The sequence below is a fragment of the Quercus lobata genome, chromosome 9 (assembly GCF_001633185.2).
Source record: "Quercus lobata isolate SW786 chromosome 9, ValleyOak3.0 Primary Assembly, whole genome shotgun sequence".
Taxonomy (NCBI): Eukaryota; Viridiplantae; Streptophyta; class Magnoliopsida; order Fagales; family Fagaceae; genus Quercus; species Quercus lobata.
The window spans coordinates 50,414,731-50,432,048 of NC_044912.1; the positions used below are offsets into that span (position 1 = coordinate 50,414,731).

Below are 17,318 nucleotides of genomic sequence, written 5' to 3' on the forward strand. Positions count from 1 at the left end.
GGTATTGTCGCCTTCAAGAAGATAGCAAAGGAGGAGAGAGTAAAGGGTTGCCGCCTTCGAGAAGATAGACAAGGAGGAGAGAGCAAAGTGTTGCTGCCTTTAAAAGAGATAATTAGTGGAGCAAAGAAAAAATAAGAGAGATTTTTCTTTAGCCGTGAGACATACACAAGAATTATTGTAATTGATTTGATAATAGTGAAATTATTCGGAATTTGTATTGTGGTTTTTTTCCCTTCAAAGAGAAAAGGTTTTCCACATAAATTTTGTGTTCATGTGTGATTGTTATTTTGGATTACTAATATTTGTGATATTATTATTTGGGACCCAACACTTCCAACTTTGTCATGGTAGCTTCAACAAAGTAGTTAACGTCAACGGCGCAGCCTAGCTCTGATGGGATAACGTTAGGTATGGTGCCAAAGCGAATGTTATCGGGCTTAGGATTGGAGTTGATGAAACCGAGCCATTCTTCGGTGACAACAAAGGTGACGAGGATATTGCTATTTTTCGAAGCAAGTGTTTTACAAAGGTTCATCATGGGGTTGATGTGGCCACAATCGGGATAAGGCATGGCCATCACGTGGCACTGCGTGGTTGGTTTAGCTTTGACGGAACTCATTCTTCAGAGACACTAACAGAGGATAGCTAGCAAAATTCACAGGCAACTACCCATCAATGTCGTTGAATCCCAAATCAACGGCCATGAGGTTACTGTTGCCATCAATGGGCCTCCAAACCTCAACACGTGTCAAGCTGTTATTGGCTAAGTCAACTTGTTGAAGTGACGGCAAGAGAAAAAACCAAGCTTGTAGTGTCCCTGTGAATTAGTGAGTTTTTGTGGAGTTCCTCCACTTCCAACTGATAGTCAGCCTATCAAAAGATGAATTTGAGAGATACCTAAATAAAGAAGTTCAAGCAAGTTTGGTGGGAGTTTAGGAAGTGACCTAGTGAGTTTGTTGTAACTTAGATCAAGTCGTCTCAAATTCGAAAGCTAGTTGATTGAGTTTGGAAGAAACCCAGTTTTAATTATGAGAAAGGTCCAATGAGTCAAGAGATTTAAGGTTGGTAATAGATACAACGACTGAGCCAGAGAACGAGTTGGATCGGAGAGAGAGGGTTTGGAGGTTTGAAAGAGAGGAAATGGAAGAAGGTATAGGGCCAAAGAAAGACTTATCAGAGAGGTCGAGGTAAGTGAGTTAGGAAAGTTGAGAAACGAGTAGGCTGAGTGTACCTTAGTAGCCAGCTGGGTCGAGAACAAGGTGGGTGATGATGCTCAAATCTTCAGTAGAAATGTTCGTCCAGAGGGGAGTCATCCACAGCTAATCCTAATCCTGCGACAAGGCAAATTGTGAAAAGAAAGAGCGTGGTCACCGGTGTGGCACCTGCCACAGGGCCTCCGATGCCAAAGTTAGAATAGCTAGAGGTGAAAAGAAGTATTTAGAAAGTGATGTAGATGTGTTGGAAAATTTTTTGTACCTCCCTGTCGGGTCTTGTCAATGGATATATATAGGCGTTTTCTTCTTCATTCTAGCCGTTGGTTTTGCCTTAATGGTGATATTATTGCCGAATATGTAACGTCCATGCATGGTGTCAAATGGGTAGATATATTTCCAACAGTACGGAAGTTCATTATTATCCTTGTAACGCTTCGTCGTGATTAAGGGACGATGGTCTAGTCTTGGCCATGTAGTTTCCCCAAGACTGGGCTATTCTTGGGGTCGTCCTCGTCCATCGTTCTTACTAGGTGGATGAGTATATTTTCGGGACTATCAGGGGTGACTCGGGTCGAGTCAGGGGTGCAAGTGAGGTCGCAACCGAACACTTTTATAATCTACAAAGGAGTGGGTGCTTATGCAATTTCACAACTGCGCTTTGATATGATAACTTTGAAACTTGAAAGTCATGCAGTGTTGCATGCCATGAGCTCAGCCTTTGTTCTGGTCAAAAAACAAAACCTCTAGTCCTCGACTAGTTTTTTGTTTTTGTGCTTAAAAAGACTAGAAACTGGAAAGGTTTACAAGTATAAATTTCATATGCATGTGCCATAAAGTGGAGTGTACTAGTGCAGCAATGGATTTTCATTACATTATTGTAGAAAAACGATCTGAATTTTGACCAAAGTGTTCCCCTCTAAGACTTTTCTTCTATGTGAGTAGCTGCTTGACACTGATGACTTTTAGAGCACGGTCTAATGGTAAAAATGGAGTAGAAATCCATAATGTATGACCTAAATGATTAAAAAAAAAGGGGGAGGGAGGAAATTACAGTAAACTCACATGTGATTTGGTCCATTTGCACTTTGTTTATCCATTGTTTAAAACTTAACTCTTTGTCCACTTTTGCTTCAATTCATTTGCTTCCCCGTTACCCAACTCACCTTTAAACGTTAGAAATATAATTTATTACATGATAATTTTACATTAGAAGTATTATTGTAATGCAACTTATTCATATATAAAATCTTGTAAACAGTAGAGTAAAAGTTGATAACTACCGCTCTTCCGCCGTCACAGATCATTTCTCCTTATCTCGATTCAAGCAATTTCTTAAAACAAAAGATGATGTGGGGAACTTACCGAACCTTTTTTGCTTTAAAAATAAAAGCAAAAACAAAAACATCAAAAGACTTATCTTTATTTTTTTTATTTTTGGGATGAACTTACGTGAATAAAGATTTTAAATTTTAATTTTTTTAGATTCAACATGAATAAAGATTAAAAAATCATTTCTCAAAGGGAAAAAAAAAAAATATATATATATATATATATATCAAAATTATATACTTATCAATGAAGAAGTGATAAAGCAATAGTTTATAAAAACAAATAAGCTGTTTGTTCTTATGTAAAAACTAAAAACTTGCAATTTGATGCAGCCACCAGCGCAACCACCGCTAGTCATTGAAACAGGAAATTCAACATTTGATGATATTAAAAAATTCGTTCCTGTACAAGACTGATGAAATAAAAAAATTTATTCATTGCTACATGAGGTGCAAAAATCCAGTCCATTTATATCCTGTGGTAAGAATAATTTAGAGTGTTTCTCAAGTGAATAGTGGCAGTTTCTGTTCCCCTGATGCATAAGAAATAATACTTCTTTTAAGAGGTGATATGAAGTGCGCCCCATGCAATGCTGCAGCTCGTAGTATATTTAGGGGTCCAAAATCGACAGAGTATGCCTTCTGAAAACCATCCAGGATCCCCATCATCATAATATTTGCTGGTTTTCTCTCGGCTTCATATTTCTTTAACACTGTTACCTGCATAAGTTGAATCAATGCACACATCATGAGGTTATAGAGATAATAATTTATTACAATTACATCATCAGGGCAACCAAATAGCTCTAATCAAGTTTGAGACACTTCTCTAGCCAAAATTGCCTATATTCCGATGTGGTTAGGACTTGGGACAATTAATTGGTAAACATGTTCAGATATATCCATCAGTCCGCCAAGAGCCTTGTAACTCAAGTGGCACCACCTAGTATTTCCAACAAAGAGGTCTAGGTTCAAATCTCTCCTCTATTATAACTACAAGAAAATAAAATAAAAAATAAATATTTCCATGAGTCCATTTGTCTAGCACTCTAGCTTTATGTCTTCACCTAAAACAAGTGAGATACTAGATTAAAGGTCCTTGCATCCTAAAATAAGGCAAAATTCAACAATGAAATTCAAAAGACCTCTTTGCAGAATAAGAAATTTTTTGCAAAAACACATACCTCTCCAATGTCAGAGCCTACAGCTATACCCTCAGCAATGACCCTAGAAAGAGCAAATGCATCTCCAAAACCCATATTAACTCCTTGACCAGCCAGAGGATGAACAGTGTGTGCAGCATCTCCAATCAGAACAACATGCTTTGACACATAGTCACTGGCATGCCTTAAGGACAACGGAAACACCATTCTTTCAGATGCCAACTTAACCACTTTTGGTGGAACTTCAAAACAATCATTAGCTGATAATGTCACACCTGCTCTAGGCCAAGAAAACATTTCTCCGCTTCCAAACAAGCTTGACGTTGGATGAGGACCATATCCATAATCCAGAGCATTATTTACATCTTTCACAAATTCATCCTCATTCATTAATTTACGGTTTGTTGACTCTTTTGGGTTCATAGTCCACACAATATTGCTAAAATTATCACCCATTGGCAAAAGTGCAATTGGACCAGCAGGTAGAAACCGTTGCCACGCACATCCGTTTTCAACAGTATGTTCCACTGTACATATGATTGCATTCTGTGAGTAGTTCCATCCGGTTGTCTTGAATCCTGCTAACTCCCTGACACATGACTTGCCACCATCCGCTCCAACCTGCAATAAATGTCAACAAATTTGAATACTTGTAACCAATTATTATCAGTGACATATGTTATCAAACAGATCTTACCCACTGAATAAAACGGGCAATTATTCATCCTACTATTCATCAAACGGCAATGTAACTTCATTTACATACAAGTGAAAATTACCACCAACTTTGTATATAGACTATTGCCATCACTCAGTTCCAGCTTTGCTAAATGCCTCTGAGAAGACAATGGCGGCCTTGATGATGTGCTGTCCATCCCCAAGGATGAAGGGCTCGGAGGTAGAGTCATTGAAGATAACTTGGAAGGATAGATTGTCTTCTGGAAATCTGTATTCTATAGAAAAGTTTCAATTTTCTTAGTTGCAAAAAGTATCATAATTTACAGCAAGTAAATGAAAATTACATTGCACAAGATAAGGCACATTGAAATTGGCAAAATATTATATATTGATGAGACCTCAAGGAATAAGAATAGCTATATATAATGAATGACCAGGTTGCCACCACATTCAAAGAAAATAGCTGTGCTAGGGAAGAAATTTAAATCTTGTTATTTGGTCGATGTACTTTCAGTGTTTAATTTTGCTGTACCTTACAGTACACACCGTGTACATGTGCCATTTGAGCTTTTTTAAAGAAATTTGACTTCTAAAAAATAAGTTTAAATCTCATTATCAACCCATCAGGGGGATAATATCCATCATACTGGAAACTAGAAGGGCCTACAACTGCATCACCAAGGTTTCCTCCTTTTTCTGTTTTCCCTCTCTTTTCTTTTCTTTTATATATATATATATATATATATATATATATATGTTCAAGTTTGCTCCCACGGGAGGGGAAAAGAGAGATACAAAACCAAAAATGATGCAACACTGATTGAAGAACATAAAATAAATAAATAAATAGCCTAGGAATCAACACTTAGGATTTCCTGAAATCAGCACCAAACTGTTTAAGGAAAATTTCCAATAGTAAATTTTATTACTCAAGGAAACAATAAACAGTCTCCATTAGAGTACAATAGTATTCTTAGATGGTCTATTAGGACTTATCCCTAATCCTGATTGACTTGGGAAAACCCAATTATTGAATTACAAAAATTGCCTTGACTCTAAGAAATTAAATAAAATGCTAATAACCTATTTAAATAATAAGACCTAAAATAAAATAAAATAAAATTGAATACTGAAATGAAATAAAAATAAAATAAAATTGGCTTCGTGATTCCAGTACCTTTCAAACTAAGGACCTCTGCTTTATGAGGAGTGATCCTACCTGATTGTGGTACCCCTTAGGGTTGGGTTCACTCACTTTTTCTTTGTTATATAAGACAGTATTATAAACCTGATTATGTCAATATCAACAACTCTCTCTCTCTCTCTCTCTCTCTCTCTCTCTCTATATATATATATATATGAAGAAGAGGTACAAATGACCTTATATGAAGAAAAGAAAATTCCTGATAATCAAATCCCACTTAAAGTATAATAAAAGAAAACTCATTCTTAAATTGCTATACCTATTATAATGGTAAGAATGCTATCCAATAGTGCTCACAGAGCCCTGGATACATCATTAAAACCAAAAGTAAAAAACACAAAAGCCATCCAACACACAAAAATACAATAACAAAACTCTGAGAATCAAGCACAAATGACAACCATAGTTCATAAAAGGAGATGAAAACTCCACCATTTCACTACATTAAGAAAAATATTACGCACACCATTCAGCCAAGTCTATATACTTAGTTATCCAATATTGGACACGGAATATTTTTCATCAGGAAAAGAAAGAATGTAATGAAAGGAAGGAACTTCTCCATAACAGAACTTAAAATACAAGAGGTTTACACTGAATTTATGACAAATTAACAATAAAAATATGTACCTCTATACATGACAGCAGGGAACCATGAAGAACCTTATTCTCGACTACACACCTGTAGCACAAAGTCATTTGCCATTAAAAACTAGAAGATTACGAAAATGATATTTTTCTTCTTCCTATGCATATGCTTACCCTAGAACTTCTTTATTTATATCCTGTGCATTGTATCTTGTGTATCCTAAGCCAGTATAATCCCAGACCTACAGAAAATTATGAAAATATAGAAGAAAACATTACCAGTTTTATTTCAAAACATAGTGGGCCACTAGGAGAGAGGATATGTTACAAAGAAAGGAAATACTAATGGATGCCCTTAGGGCAATGGTTAATAATCCATTTAAAGAAATTTTTTATGTGAAAAGAAAAAAAAAAAGTAATTAATATTTTCACAGCTTTTTCCATTTCCCATAAAAGTGGTGTCAAAACTTTCCTAAAATGGATTGTTAACCATTACTCTAAGGGCACCCCGTTAGCATGACCCTACAAAGAAATGTAGCAGATTATTCAAGTAAAAGAAAATATGATTATATTCTAAGCAAAAGAATGCAATAATAAAAGCAATTGCAGGGCATAGACGAGAGTAACACCAGCTGCACATCATGCCAAATAGACACTTATAATTCCTAAATGATGAAAAGGAATCAAATGTAAAAATTCCCCACTTCAGCTCCTTGGCAAGTAAGGAGTTAATGTGGGACAATCAAGAGAAAAAAAAAAAAAAAAAAAAAAAAAAAAAAAAAAAAAAAAAAAAAAAACAAGAAGCCTGGAATCAGCACCAAGCAAGAAACTTAGGCATCAGCACCTAGGTATCAGGAATTAGCACCCAACATATTGGAAAAACTCCAATCTGAAATTTCATTAATCAACCGTCTTCCAAATACAAATAAACCAGGAGCTTATATAGAGCTAGAGCTTTCAGGAAATAAAGAGATAAAAGATAAAAACTAATGAAAGATAATTCTAACTGAACTCAAATACTTATCCGTCTAAAATATAATCGCTATCTAAACTCAAATCTAAAAGTTCAAAATAATCCAATCTTGCATGAGATAAATACAAAAATATAAATTCTAATATAATTTTGGTTGGACTCCCACATTATACTCCCCTGGTTGGAGAAAACTCAACATCGAGTTTTAAAACATTGAAGGATCATGAATCTGGCACATAACACTTGCTTCAATTCATGAATCATCTTTGGGAGCATTAAGAATAGATAAACCTTGTATTCCACCTCATGAAACTCTTCGGGAGTTCTTGGTCTTTTTTCAAAATCTGCTAATTCAAAGCGCCTTCCTACTAACACAAATAAAATTAAATCTTTATCCCTCTTCCACCTGCTGGTTATCTCACCTTCACTTGCTATTAGTTCACAGTTGATCAGAGAATGTTCAGTTCTCCTCCTGAACATGACCTAATTGATACTCACCTGCCCTATCAATGAAAAAAACTTGTGACTGTTATTAGTCTCTAACCTGCATGCATTCACTTATACTTTCAGTCCCAACCCCCAAAAGCTTTAAGAATGATAGATAAAGTTTGGCTAACACTAGCTTCAGAGAATGCACCATTCCTAATTCTAACTTAAACTTCATTTTCTAATCTATGTCAGCAATTATATATTAGGAATGTAAGTTATGGCTCCAATGAACATGTCTTTAATTATCTTGGTAAATGTATTAATGATCCATTCTTTTTTAAGATCCAAAATTTATAATTTAAAAAAAAAAAAAAAAAAAAAAAATCTAACATGCATGTAATGGAAAACATCAATGAGTCAGCATACATAGGAACAAAGTGAGACAAGACAACTGAACATGTCAGTGACACAGAAAATGGTGAACAATTGAAAGAGTCAGATCAACGCATCCAGTTTATAGTTAAGGTATTTTAGTACATCATTTTGCATTGAGCAATTAAAAGGAAATCAACTATCAAAACAAACAATAGGAAACAAAAAAAAAAAAAAAAAATTGAAGTGAATCAAACATTGCCACAACAAAATACAAAGTAGCAATGATTACCTGCATTTTATCAAAATATGCATGTCGATGCTGTTCAACGTATTGCCAAGCACCAACATCTACAAAGTACAAATGTTGTTATTCTAAGTTTAAAACTATGCAAAACATGTGTTTCTGTCTTCTTCAAAAGAAGCATTGCTTTCAGCTATGGTGATGATTTCAACATGCTCTAAAGCAGGGCCATTTCAATCAGTAAAACAGATATACCACCATATCAATTCCATCTCTTTTTGTTTTAAATCCATATCAAACCCATTACAATAATTTAAAACGAAAAAGAAAAAACTGCCCAACAGCATCTATATTCCATAGGGAAGGGTGTTGAAGCATACATAAGTACTTCCCCATAAGAGTACCCATGGCGACTTTGAGAGGATTAAGAGAAAAAGAGGGTGGCCAGAACATGATTGAGAATGACAAAAATATCGAAGTTGATACCTTTGAAAAAAGATATAGTAGCAGGTGTCACTGTACTGACCCTTGGATCAGGGGGGTCTTCTTTGTTGAAGTAGGGTCTACTCCCCAGTGCAGGATTGCTATCAATGATGGCAACATTCAGGTGCTTTGTCAATGGCATGCTTGCTGCAAACACACATAGAAGGTGATGGTTTTGAAATTTTAAGGCAACTGATGGAAATGGCAATATTCTATAACCTCCAGCCCAAACCAAATCTATTTAATAAATGAAAGAATATGTAACAGTACAAGACATTACAGTGCTCAAATTCATGATGAAATTTTATCCAAAACATTGTTCTGCATTTAGATATTGAGGAATCAACATGGTTTCAATGACATAAATTGAGCATACTTTCCACAAGGGAATTAGGTAACGAAGGTCTGGTGGTGTTTGAGAGAGACTAAAACCTCCCAGGAGATCAGATAACCAATGAATTAATAACAGTGGCAGAATGTGTTAAGCAATCAATAGGAAATTAATTGACTTGATCGGAATCCGCTTGTGGGCATCACTCTTAATCCCTAGTAGAAAATAAAAAGAAACTACAGGTAGGAAAATATTATTAGGCTTATGACTAAAACAGAACAAGATGTCATATTGTGTAACAAGAATTCAATCAGGTTTAGTCAAACAACCTGCCCCTCCAACATAGGATACAGTTAATTAAGTAAACACAAAACATCACATACCCAAGGAACAAGCTAGAGCCATGCCGACCATGCCTCCTCCAACAATAGCAATATCATAATGCTGAATGTTATTAGAGAGATCATGTGTCTCCTTGTGCTCCTAATTTTTCAAGCAAATTAATTAAAATCAATGTCAGACTTGATATATTTAGAACTCTTTAAGAAGTAATAATTATATTGCAGAAATGAAAACAATGAAACAGTAAAAGTGTCCAAAAAAAAATTCACACAAGCATAGATAGAAAACAAGCTATAGATTTGAACTTTCAATCCCTGTTGGGTGGCTATGGACAAATGGATGGAAGAAAATCAACCACAAAGAGAGGGTGGGGGGATTGTCAGATCCAAATCTGGGCAAGATTGAGGTCAATAGTCAACAACGATAGTTCAAGGTACATATGGAGTAGTCTTTGGTGAAGTATCCAGTCAAGTTAGAGGAGATTTGCATCCTATATTCGATGTGGGGGTGGCAATGGTATAAAAGTGAGGTTCTAGCATGACATTTGGTGCGGGGCTCAACTTTTAAAAGATTTTTTCCTGGAATTGTTCTCAATTGTGTTAAACAAGGATGCTTCAATTCATTCTTTTTTGGTGGTGAATGAAGAGGGGGGGGGGGGGGGGGGGGGGGTCGGCGGCATGATCTTTTTTAAATTCATTACAAACAAACTTTCAATGATTGAGAATTAGGATGTGTGGATTTATTGTTTGATAATTTGTATGCTGATACCCCAATAGAAGAAGGTCAATATGTTTGAGTTGAAGGATTTTTTCTTTTTCTTTTTCTTTTTTGATAATCTAATAGTTGGGGGAGACGGGGGGATTGAACCCTTGATGTCTCCATTGGAAACACAAGCACAATAGCAATTCTTGGGTTCCACTGGAGTGAGTTAACATGAAATAAATTGTTGACTTCATAGTTCTCACACACACATAAATATATATGGAGAGATTAATATTACAGGGCTAGGTTGGCCACAATTAGAACCAGATACTCTTGTAGCTGCATCAGTGCAGAAAGGCTTGTGCCGAACTTTTAACCTAGAGACATTCACATAGAGCTTTCTTGCAATTACCCTGTGCAAGCAGATAATATGTTAGGGGCTATAACCAAAGGGTATCTGTAACATAAGCAATCATGAAAGCAAACAAGATAACATTGAAAACGCAAACCATTAACAATATCCACCACACCCACATATAAAATCCATGACGCAAACTCCCGAAAGTTTTCAATCATATGTTGAAAGAACTATATTTTTGAAACATCCAATGAGGAGAGACTCTTTGTCAAGTTAGAATTTGCGTAAAGGTTCCATTAATTACATAATACACACTCATTACCATTAAGGGTCTGCTATGGATCCTCTAACATCAATCAAACCAACATTTCAAATCCAACTCTTACATATTAGGGTTCCAAATATTACTCAATGCTCTTGGAGCATATTAAGTTAAAAGAAAAATTCTATAAGATTGCTATATGACCAGCTATGCTGTATGGTACCTAATGTTGGGTTGCTAAGAAGAAACAAATTCATAAAATAGGTGTAGTTGATATGAGAATATTAAGATAAGGGTAGCTCTTGTTGATGAAAAGATGAGGGAGAATCGCTTGAGACGGTTTGGTCATGTACAGAGAACACACAGTAAAAAAAAGTAAGCTGGTACAAGTTAAGGAACAAAAAAAATTTAGAAGAACCAAAATAATATTAGTAGAAGTAATAAAAAATGAGTTATCAATTAAGGAATGGATAGAGTATATGACTTTAGATAAAGTAGAATGGACAAAAAGATGGCCAAACAACCCTAACTAACTAATTTGTTGAAAGGGGACCCCAAAATTTGGGATTAAGGCTGCTTGTTGTTTTTGTTGTTATAAATCATATTGTTTCTCTCACATAAAATCTAGGATGCACGGACAAGGACACGGGTAAAAGTACGAGTACAGGTACGATATGGTGACACAAGTAAGTTTTTAAAAATTATAACATGATACGGCAAATTAGACACCGTTACGACACAAGTACGACACAGATACTACAACACAGGCACAGCACCCCAAATGAAGTGTCTGTGCATCCTAGCAAAAAATGGCAGTTCCTACCATGCTTTTTTTCCTATAGCAATAGTCATAGCAGCACACAAAGTTTCATATCATATATTACAGAGATGCCCCAAATTTTTTCTTTTTTTAATTGGAGCTAAGAAAACGCAAAAATAGTTTCCATGGAAAGGTCGCTTCAGGAATTGTAACCTTTGTTAGTCTAAATCAGAATATGAAGCAATGCAATTCAGTTTCAGTTAAAACAGAAGAGAATGATTTTGTGAAAATTAAATAATAAAAAAAGAGAAGCTTTTATGTCCATAACATTTTCACAACAAATCATACTGGTTAGTTGTTATTGATTCTAATTTGATCCTACTGCTGAAATTAATTTTCTACACCCACCAATAACAACCCGTAACAACCTTCATAACACCCACTACTACATAGGATTTGTTGTGAAAATGTTGTGAAGATAGCATTTCTCATTAAAAAAAAAAAAAATTGATTAATGGGAAATGTGTACCAAAAGGTGTGCTGCACCATTTTGGTTTCGGTGCGGTTAATTCGGTTATTTCACTATTTTCTCAGGAACTAAACACAATGCAATTAACATCCCAAAACCACATCATAATCATTGAAAAACCCAAATATTCCTATAAAAAAAAAAAAACGAAAGAAAACAATTCAACGACAAAGAAATTCTCAATCTTTCCGTCAAAAATATCCCATTTCAAATCACAAAAGACCCAAATGAAAAAACTAAACTAAAACCATAAAAGATAAAACAAAAATCATTGAAAATAAAAAATACATAACAAACCTGGTACAAAACATTGTAAGGTGGATCCAAAGTCAAAAACCTTCACTGGAAACTCCTGAGAATGTCGTGACAAAGAGAGAGGAGAGGGTAAAACTTCAAGAACGGTGGCATCAAGCAGTAGTATACGAGGGCAGCAAGCAGCAGAAGGAAAAAGTTGAGGGGAGAGAGAGAGAGAGAGAGAGAGAGAGAGAGAGTTGCTGGGAGTTAGGGGCGAAAATGGCCAATTGGCCTTAAAAACCAAACTATCTAGTTAGTAGGCTCTCTTTAGAAACATATTTCATTTATAGCATCTCGAGTCTTAAAGACTCGATTTTGGGCTTCAAAATCCACTCTTTAAAGCTCGGTTTGTATGCTTGACCACGTCTGATGTGGATGTGGCAGAGTTGCCATATGGTATTGACATGGAAATCGAGTCTGCGAGACTCGATTTCCAACCGGAAATCGAGTCTTAGAGACTCGATTTCAATCCCAAAATTTTTAAAAAAATATTCTAAGTCTCTCCGTGCCAAAATACCCAAACGCAGATCAGATCAGAGGGAGAGGGAGAGAAAGAGAAACACACAGATCAGATCAGAGGGAGAGAAACAGAGAACCTCACTGCCAAACGTCACCAGCGCGGCCAGGAGAAACAGAGAACCTCACCAGCGCGGCCTGGGTCGCGCGCGGCCTGAGCCTCGCGCGCGGCCTGGGTCGCGCGCGGCCTGAGCCTCGCGCGCGCGAGCCTCAGGCCGCGCGAGCCCCAGGCCGCGCGAGCCCCAGGCCGCGCGCGACCCAAGCTCGCGCGAGCCTCAGGCCGCGCGCGACCCAGGCCGCGCGAGCCCCAGGCCGCGCGAGCCCCTGGCCGAGCTCGACGCTGGCCGGCGCGAGCCCCTGGCCGCCTGGGTCTCCGATCTCGATCTTCTCTTCCTCTCTGTTTCTGGTTTTCTTTTCTTTTTTTTTTTTTTTTTTTTCTCTGGGTTTTTCCTCCTCTGATGCTCTGGTGTTAGTGGTATATATAGGAATTAGAAATCGAGTCTAAGAGACTCGATTTCCATGTCAATGCCAGATGGCAACTCTGCCACATCAGACGTGGTCAAGCATACAAACCGAGCCTCAAAGACTCGATTTTGGGCTTCAAAATCGAGTCTTTGAGACTCGAGATGCTATAAATGAAATATGTTTCTAAAGAGAGCCTACTAACTAGATAGTTTGGTTTTTAAGGCCAGTTGGCCATTTTCGCCGAGTTTAGGACTGGGAGAGGGAGATGAAGAGAGAGAGGGGGCTGTGAGTAAATAAATCTAGGTTTTTAAAATTGAAAAGCGACGTTGTTTGAGTTTTTTTGTTTTTTTATTTAAATATAATTTTTGGAACTTATATTAAAATCAATATTAAATTCAAAATGATGTCGTTTTGGTGTATATATAAATGGGCAAGATTTAGGTACACTACTTATGTGTTGTTTTTTAGATTCTCTTCTTAAAATTCAACCATGTGGATTTTTTCTCAATGAATAGAAGTGTATTTTTTAGTTAGGTAGCTATATGACTGAATATTAAAAGTGGAACCTAAGGAACAGCACCTAAGGTACTTTACCTAAGTTTTGTCCTTAATAAATAATAATAATAATAAATTCTAACATTTTCTTAACTCACACAGTGCTGTTTTCATCTTTTTCTATGTTGCTTCTCTAACTTGCCTTCTCTCAGTTCTCTTCTCTCAACTAAAGCATAAAACTATATACACATGTTAAATTATTGTGTATATATATACTGATGTGGTGTGGTTTCTCGTCGGAGTGCAAAATAACCACCACTCGCCACACTGGCCATCTTTAGTGTGCCTAGATTGCCCCCAACCACCGTACTAGACACCTACGGTGCTCTACGATGATCTAATCAGTTCAGTGCTAGCCGATTTCATCGGTAACGGTTAGATCCTAAATAGCTGATGTGAAAATGTTAAAATAAGGGTAGCTCTTGTTGAGGAAAAGATGAAGGAGAGTCGCTTGAGATGGTTTGGTCATATATAGAGGATGCACAAGTAAAAAAGAGTAAGTTGGTACAAGTTAAGGGAACAAAAAAAAAATTTAGAAGAAGACCCAAAATAATATTAGTAGAAGTAATAAAAAATGAGTTATCAATGAAGGAATAGATATAGTATATGACTTCCGAAAGAGTAGAATGGACATAAAGATGGCCAAACAACCCCAACTAACTAATTTGTTGAAAGGGGACCCCAAAATTTGGGATTAAGGCTTGTTGTTTTTGTTTTTTGAAGCATATTGTTTCTCTCACATAAAATGGCGGTTCCTACCATGTTTTTTTTTTCATATAGCAATAGTCACAATTCTTGAAAAAAATTCATAGCAACACACAAAGTTTCATACCATATATTACAGAAATGCTCCCTAATTTTTTTTTTAAATTTTTATTGGAGCTAAGAAAACACAAAAAAAATTTCCATGGAAAGGTCGCTTGAGGAATTGTAACCTATGTTAGTCTAAATCAGAATATGAAGCAAAGCAATTAAGTTTCAGTTAAAGCATAAGAGAATGATTTTGTGAAAATTAAATAATAATAAAAATATTTGATTAATGGGAAACGCGTACCCATTCATTGTAGGACTAAAATGACTGGTTGTTGTGTGAGAGAGAGAGAGAGAGTCAGGACTCAAAAGAGAGAGAAAAGTAGAGAACATCTGCCTCCTTTTCCTTAAACATTCGGTGAGTCCACTCAACACTCAAAACTCAAGTCACGCATCTAAATCAGAATATGAAGCAAAGCAATTTAGTTTCAATTAAAACAGAAGAGAATGATTTTGTGAAAATTGAATAATAAAAATATGTTTGAATAATGGGAAATGCGTACCCATTCATTGTTGGACTGAAATGGTTGGTTGCTGTGTGAGAGAAAGAGAGTAAGGGTTCAAAAATCAAAAGTCTTGGACCGAGTTGAAGTCCAACCTTGGCAGGAGAGGCTTCACGTTGAAGGCAAGATAGGTGGTTCTAAAAGAGAGAAAAGTAGAGAACACCTGCCTCCTTTTCCTTGAACCTTTGATGAGTCTACTCAACACTCAAAAACTCAAGTCACGCGTCTAAATCAAAATATGAAGCAAAGCAATTCAGTTTCAGTTAAAACAAAAGAGAATGATTTTATGAAAATTAAATAATAATAAAACGTTTGATTAATGGGAAATGCGTACCCGTTCATTGTTGGACTGAAATGGTTGGTTGTTGTGTGAGAGAGAAAGAGAGAGGGTCAGGGCTCAAAAGTTATAAGTCTTGGACCGAGTTGAAGCCAACCTTGGCAGGGGCAGCTGCACATTGCATGCAAGGCAAGAGGTTCTAAAAGAGAGAGCAAAATAGAGAACACCTGTCTCCTTTTCCGTGAACCTTCGGTGAGTCCACTCAACACTCAAAACTCAAGTCACACGCCTAATTTGACGCATATGATATACCAGCAATTGCAAGGCTCTTGGTATTGGTGTTACTGTGCAATTTATGGAGGTAGACTTGTTAGCTATAGGAATTTAAGATTACTTATAACTCCAAAAACAAGTGAAATCATTATGGAGGCCAGGCATGTGTGAATATTGTCTGAAAAACCACTATTTTATGTGAAATTCATCATTATATATGGCATGATGTTGAGTAAGTTTTAAATTTGGAGACTACTCCCTCGAAATAGTTCATTTATCAATTTGGAGGTCTTGATTCCCTCAAAGCAAGTAGCAAAGAATTGGGTCCATAACATATCTAGAGCATGCACTTGCTTTGACATTAGTTTGCCTTTACATCTTTCTATTTTTCATTTTTAGAATTACTTTCTTGAAGTTGTTTCTAAATTCCAATACATTCAATAAGGTGAGTTTAATTATTTCATGAAAACAGCTAAAATTACTACAAATTTTATGATAAAAACCTTATAAACTAATGTGGTAATGAATGTAATTGTTGTAAGTTCAATAAAATAATAAATGAATGTTAAACTTTTTTTTGAATTTTTTTTTTTTGGTGAATGGTGAGCTGGTGACACATTAATAGTAGTTCTTCTCTGTTACCAACGGCAACATATCATTCAAATTTCAAAGCATTGACGATATGAAGATGAAGCAAATCAATATCAGGCCTATCAGCTCCTACTATCTATATATAATATACTAACTATATAATAAATTTGCATCTCACAAATTGTGATTTAGCCAAATGGATATACTCTCTTTATATCACATGGACAATCTTTTTACTCTTAAACCCTAATAATCTTCTCCATTTGAAATGAATTCATTGCATTATTTATATTAAATTTTACAAATCTAAAAATGTGTACAAATTGTTATGTCATTAAAATTCAAAATGACATGGTAGTCTATACAATGTTAGATTTAAAAAATAAAATCTTTTAATCGTGAAATTGGCAAAATGGAAAAGACTTGAAATTAAGAGAATAAGGTTTTGTTTGATAACAGTTTTTGTTTTTTATTTTCAAAAACTTGTTTTTGGGAATATAAAAACAAAACAATTTTCTTGTATTTTTTAAATAAAAAACATGTTTGGTAAGTTGAAATTAAAAATATAGTTGTTTTAGTAAAAAAAAATAGAAAATACTAAAATATGTTGTTACTAGAATTTGAACTCTAATACTAACTCATTAAATGAGACAGATTCATTAAATTAAATGCGTGTTTTCATTAATCTTTGAAAATTAGAAACTGAAAACAGTTTTTTGCATGTTTTCAATTTTCTTCATAAATTGAGTTTTGAGAACAGTTTTTGTTTTTTGTCTATTTTGAGTTGCCAAACAAATTTTTTAGTCTCAAAAATAAAAAATTATTTTTAGAAACAAAAAATAAGGGAAAAAAACAGTTACTAAACATACCCTTAATTCCTTATTTTACATACTTGACATTGTCATATAATGTGCTTCATCATGTGTCTTGCTCTACAAGAATATTAAAATCACTAAGATAGTCTGCTATATGTGAAAGTCTATTATTGACATTTCAAAATTATAAAATATTACTCAATTAAAATGCTATTACTACAGTTGAATAGATACCATATTTGAGACCAACTTGCAATTT

At 35.4% G+C, this 17,318-nt stretch overlaps 1 protein-coding gene and 1 pseudogene across 3 annotated transcripts; both read right to left on the bottom strand.

Moving 5' to 3' along the window:
* Positions 1–599: 599 nt before the first annotated feature.
* Positions 600–1,313, bottom strand: LOC115961950 (annotated as a pseudogene).
* A 1,561-nt stretch (positions 1,314–2,874) lies between these two features.
* On the bottom strand, positions 2,875–15,622 carry LOC115960078 (ubiquinone biosynthesis monooxygenase COQ6, mitochondrial). Of its 3 annotated transcripts, none has more exons than XM_031078773.1 (12): positions 15,438–15,611; positions 15,104–15,329; positions 14,845–14,995; positions 10,350–10,464; positions 9,391–9,490; positions 8,680–8,823; positions 8,242–8,300; positions 6,350–6,417; positions 6,218–6,269; positions 4,485–4,658; positions 3,727–4,326; positions 2,875–3,262 (listed from the first exon to the last, which is right to left on the bottom strand). In XM_031078773.1, the coding sequence occupies exons 3-12, from the start codon at positions 14,931–14,933 to the stop codon at positions 3,047–3,049; spliced, it is 1,617 nt and encodes a 538-aa protein (XP_030934633.1). In that variant the 5' UTR covers positions 14,934–14,995; positions 15,104–15,329; positions 15,438–15,611; the 3' UTR covers positions 2,875–3,046. The 3 variants fall into 3 exon arrangements, with proteins under 3 accessions (XP_030934633.1, XP_030934634.1, XP_030934635.1); XM_031078775.1 differs by lacking the exon at positions 2,875–3,262 and adding an exon at positions 3,271–3,535 and having other exon boundaries at positions 15,438–15,622; XM_031078774.1 differs by lacking the exons at positions 14,845–14,995; positions 15,104–15,329; positions 15,438–15,611 and adding an exon at positions 12,258–12,461.
* Between the last annotated feature and the right edge of the window lie 1,696 nt (positions 15,623–17,318).

Excerpts from the sequence above, each read along its gene's own strand:
- LOC115960078 (XM_031078773.1), bottom strand. The coding sequence starts at position 14,933 with ATGTTCTCTACTTTTCTCTCTCTTTTGAGTCCTGACTCTCTCTCTCTC. Across the intron at positions 6,418-8,241 it reads CATATTTTGATAAAATGCAG|GTCTGGGATTATACTGGCTT; the intron begins GTAATCATTGCT and ends AATTTTCTGTAG. Across the intron at positions 4,327-4,484 it reads GTCTATATACAAAGTTGGTG|GTTGGAGCGGATGGTGGCAA; the intron begins GTAATTTTCACT and ends CATTTATTGCAG.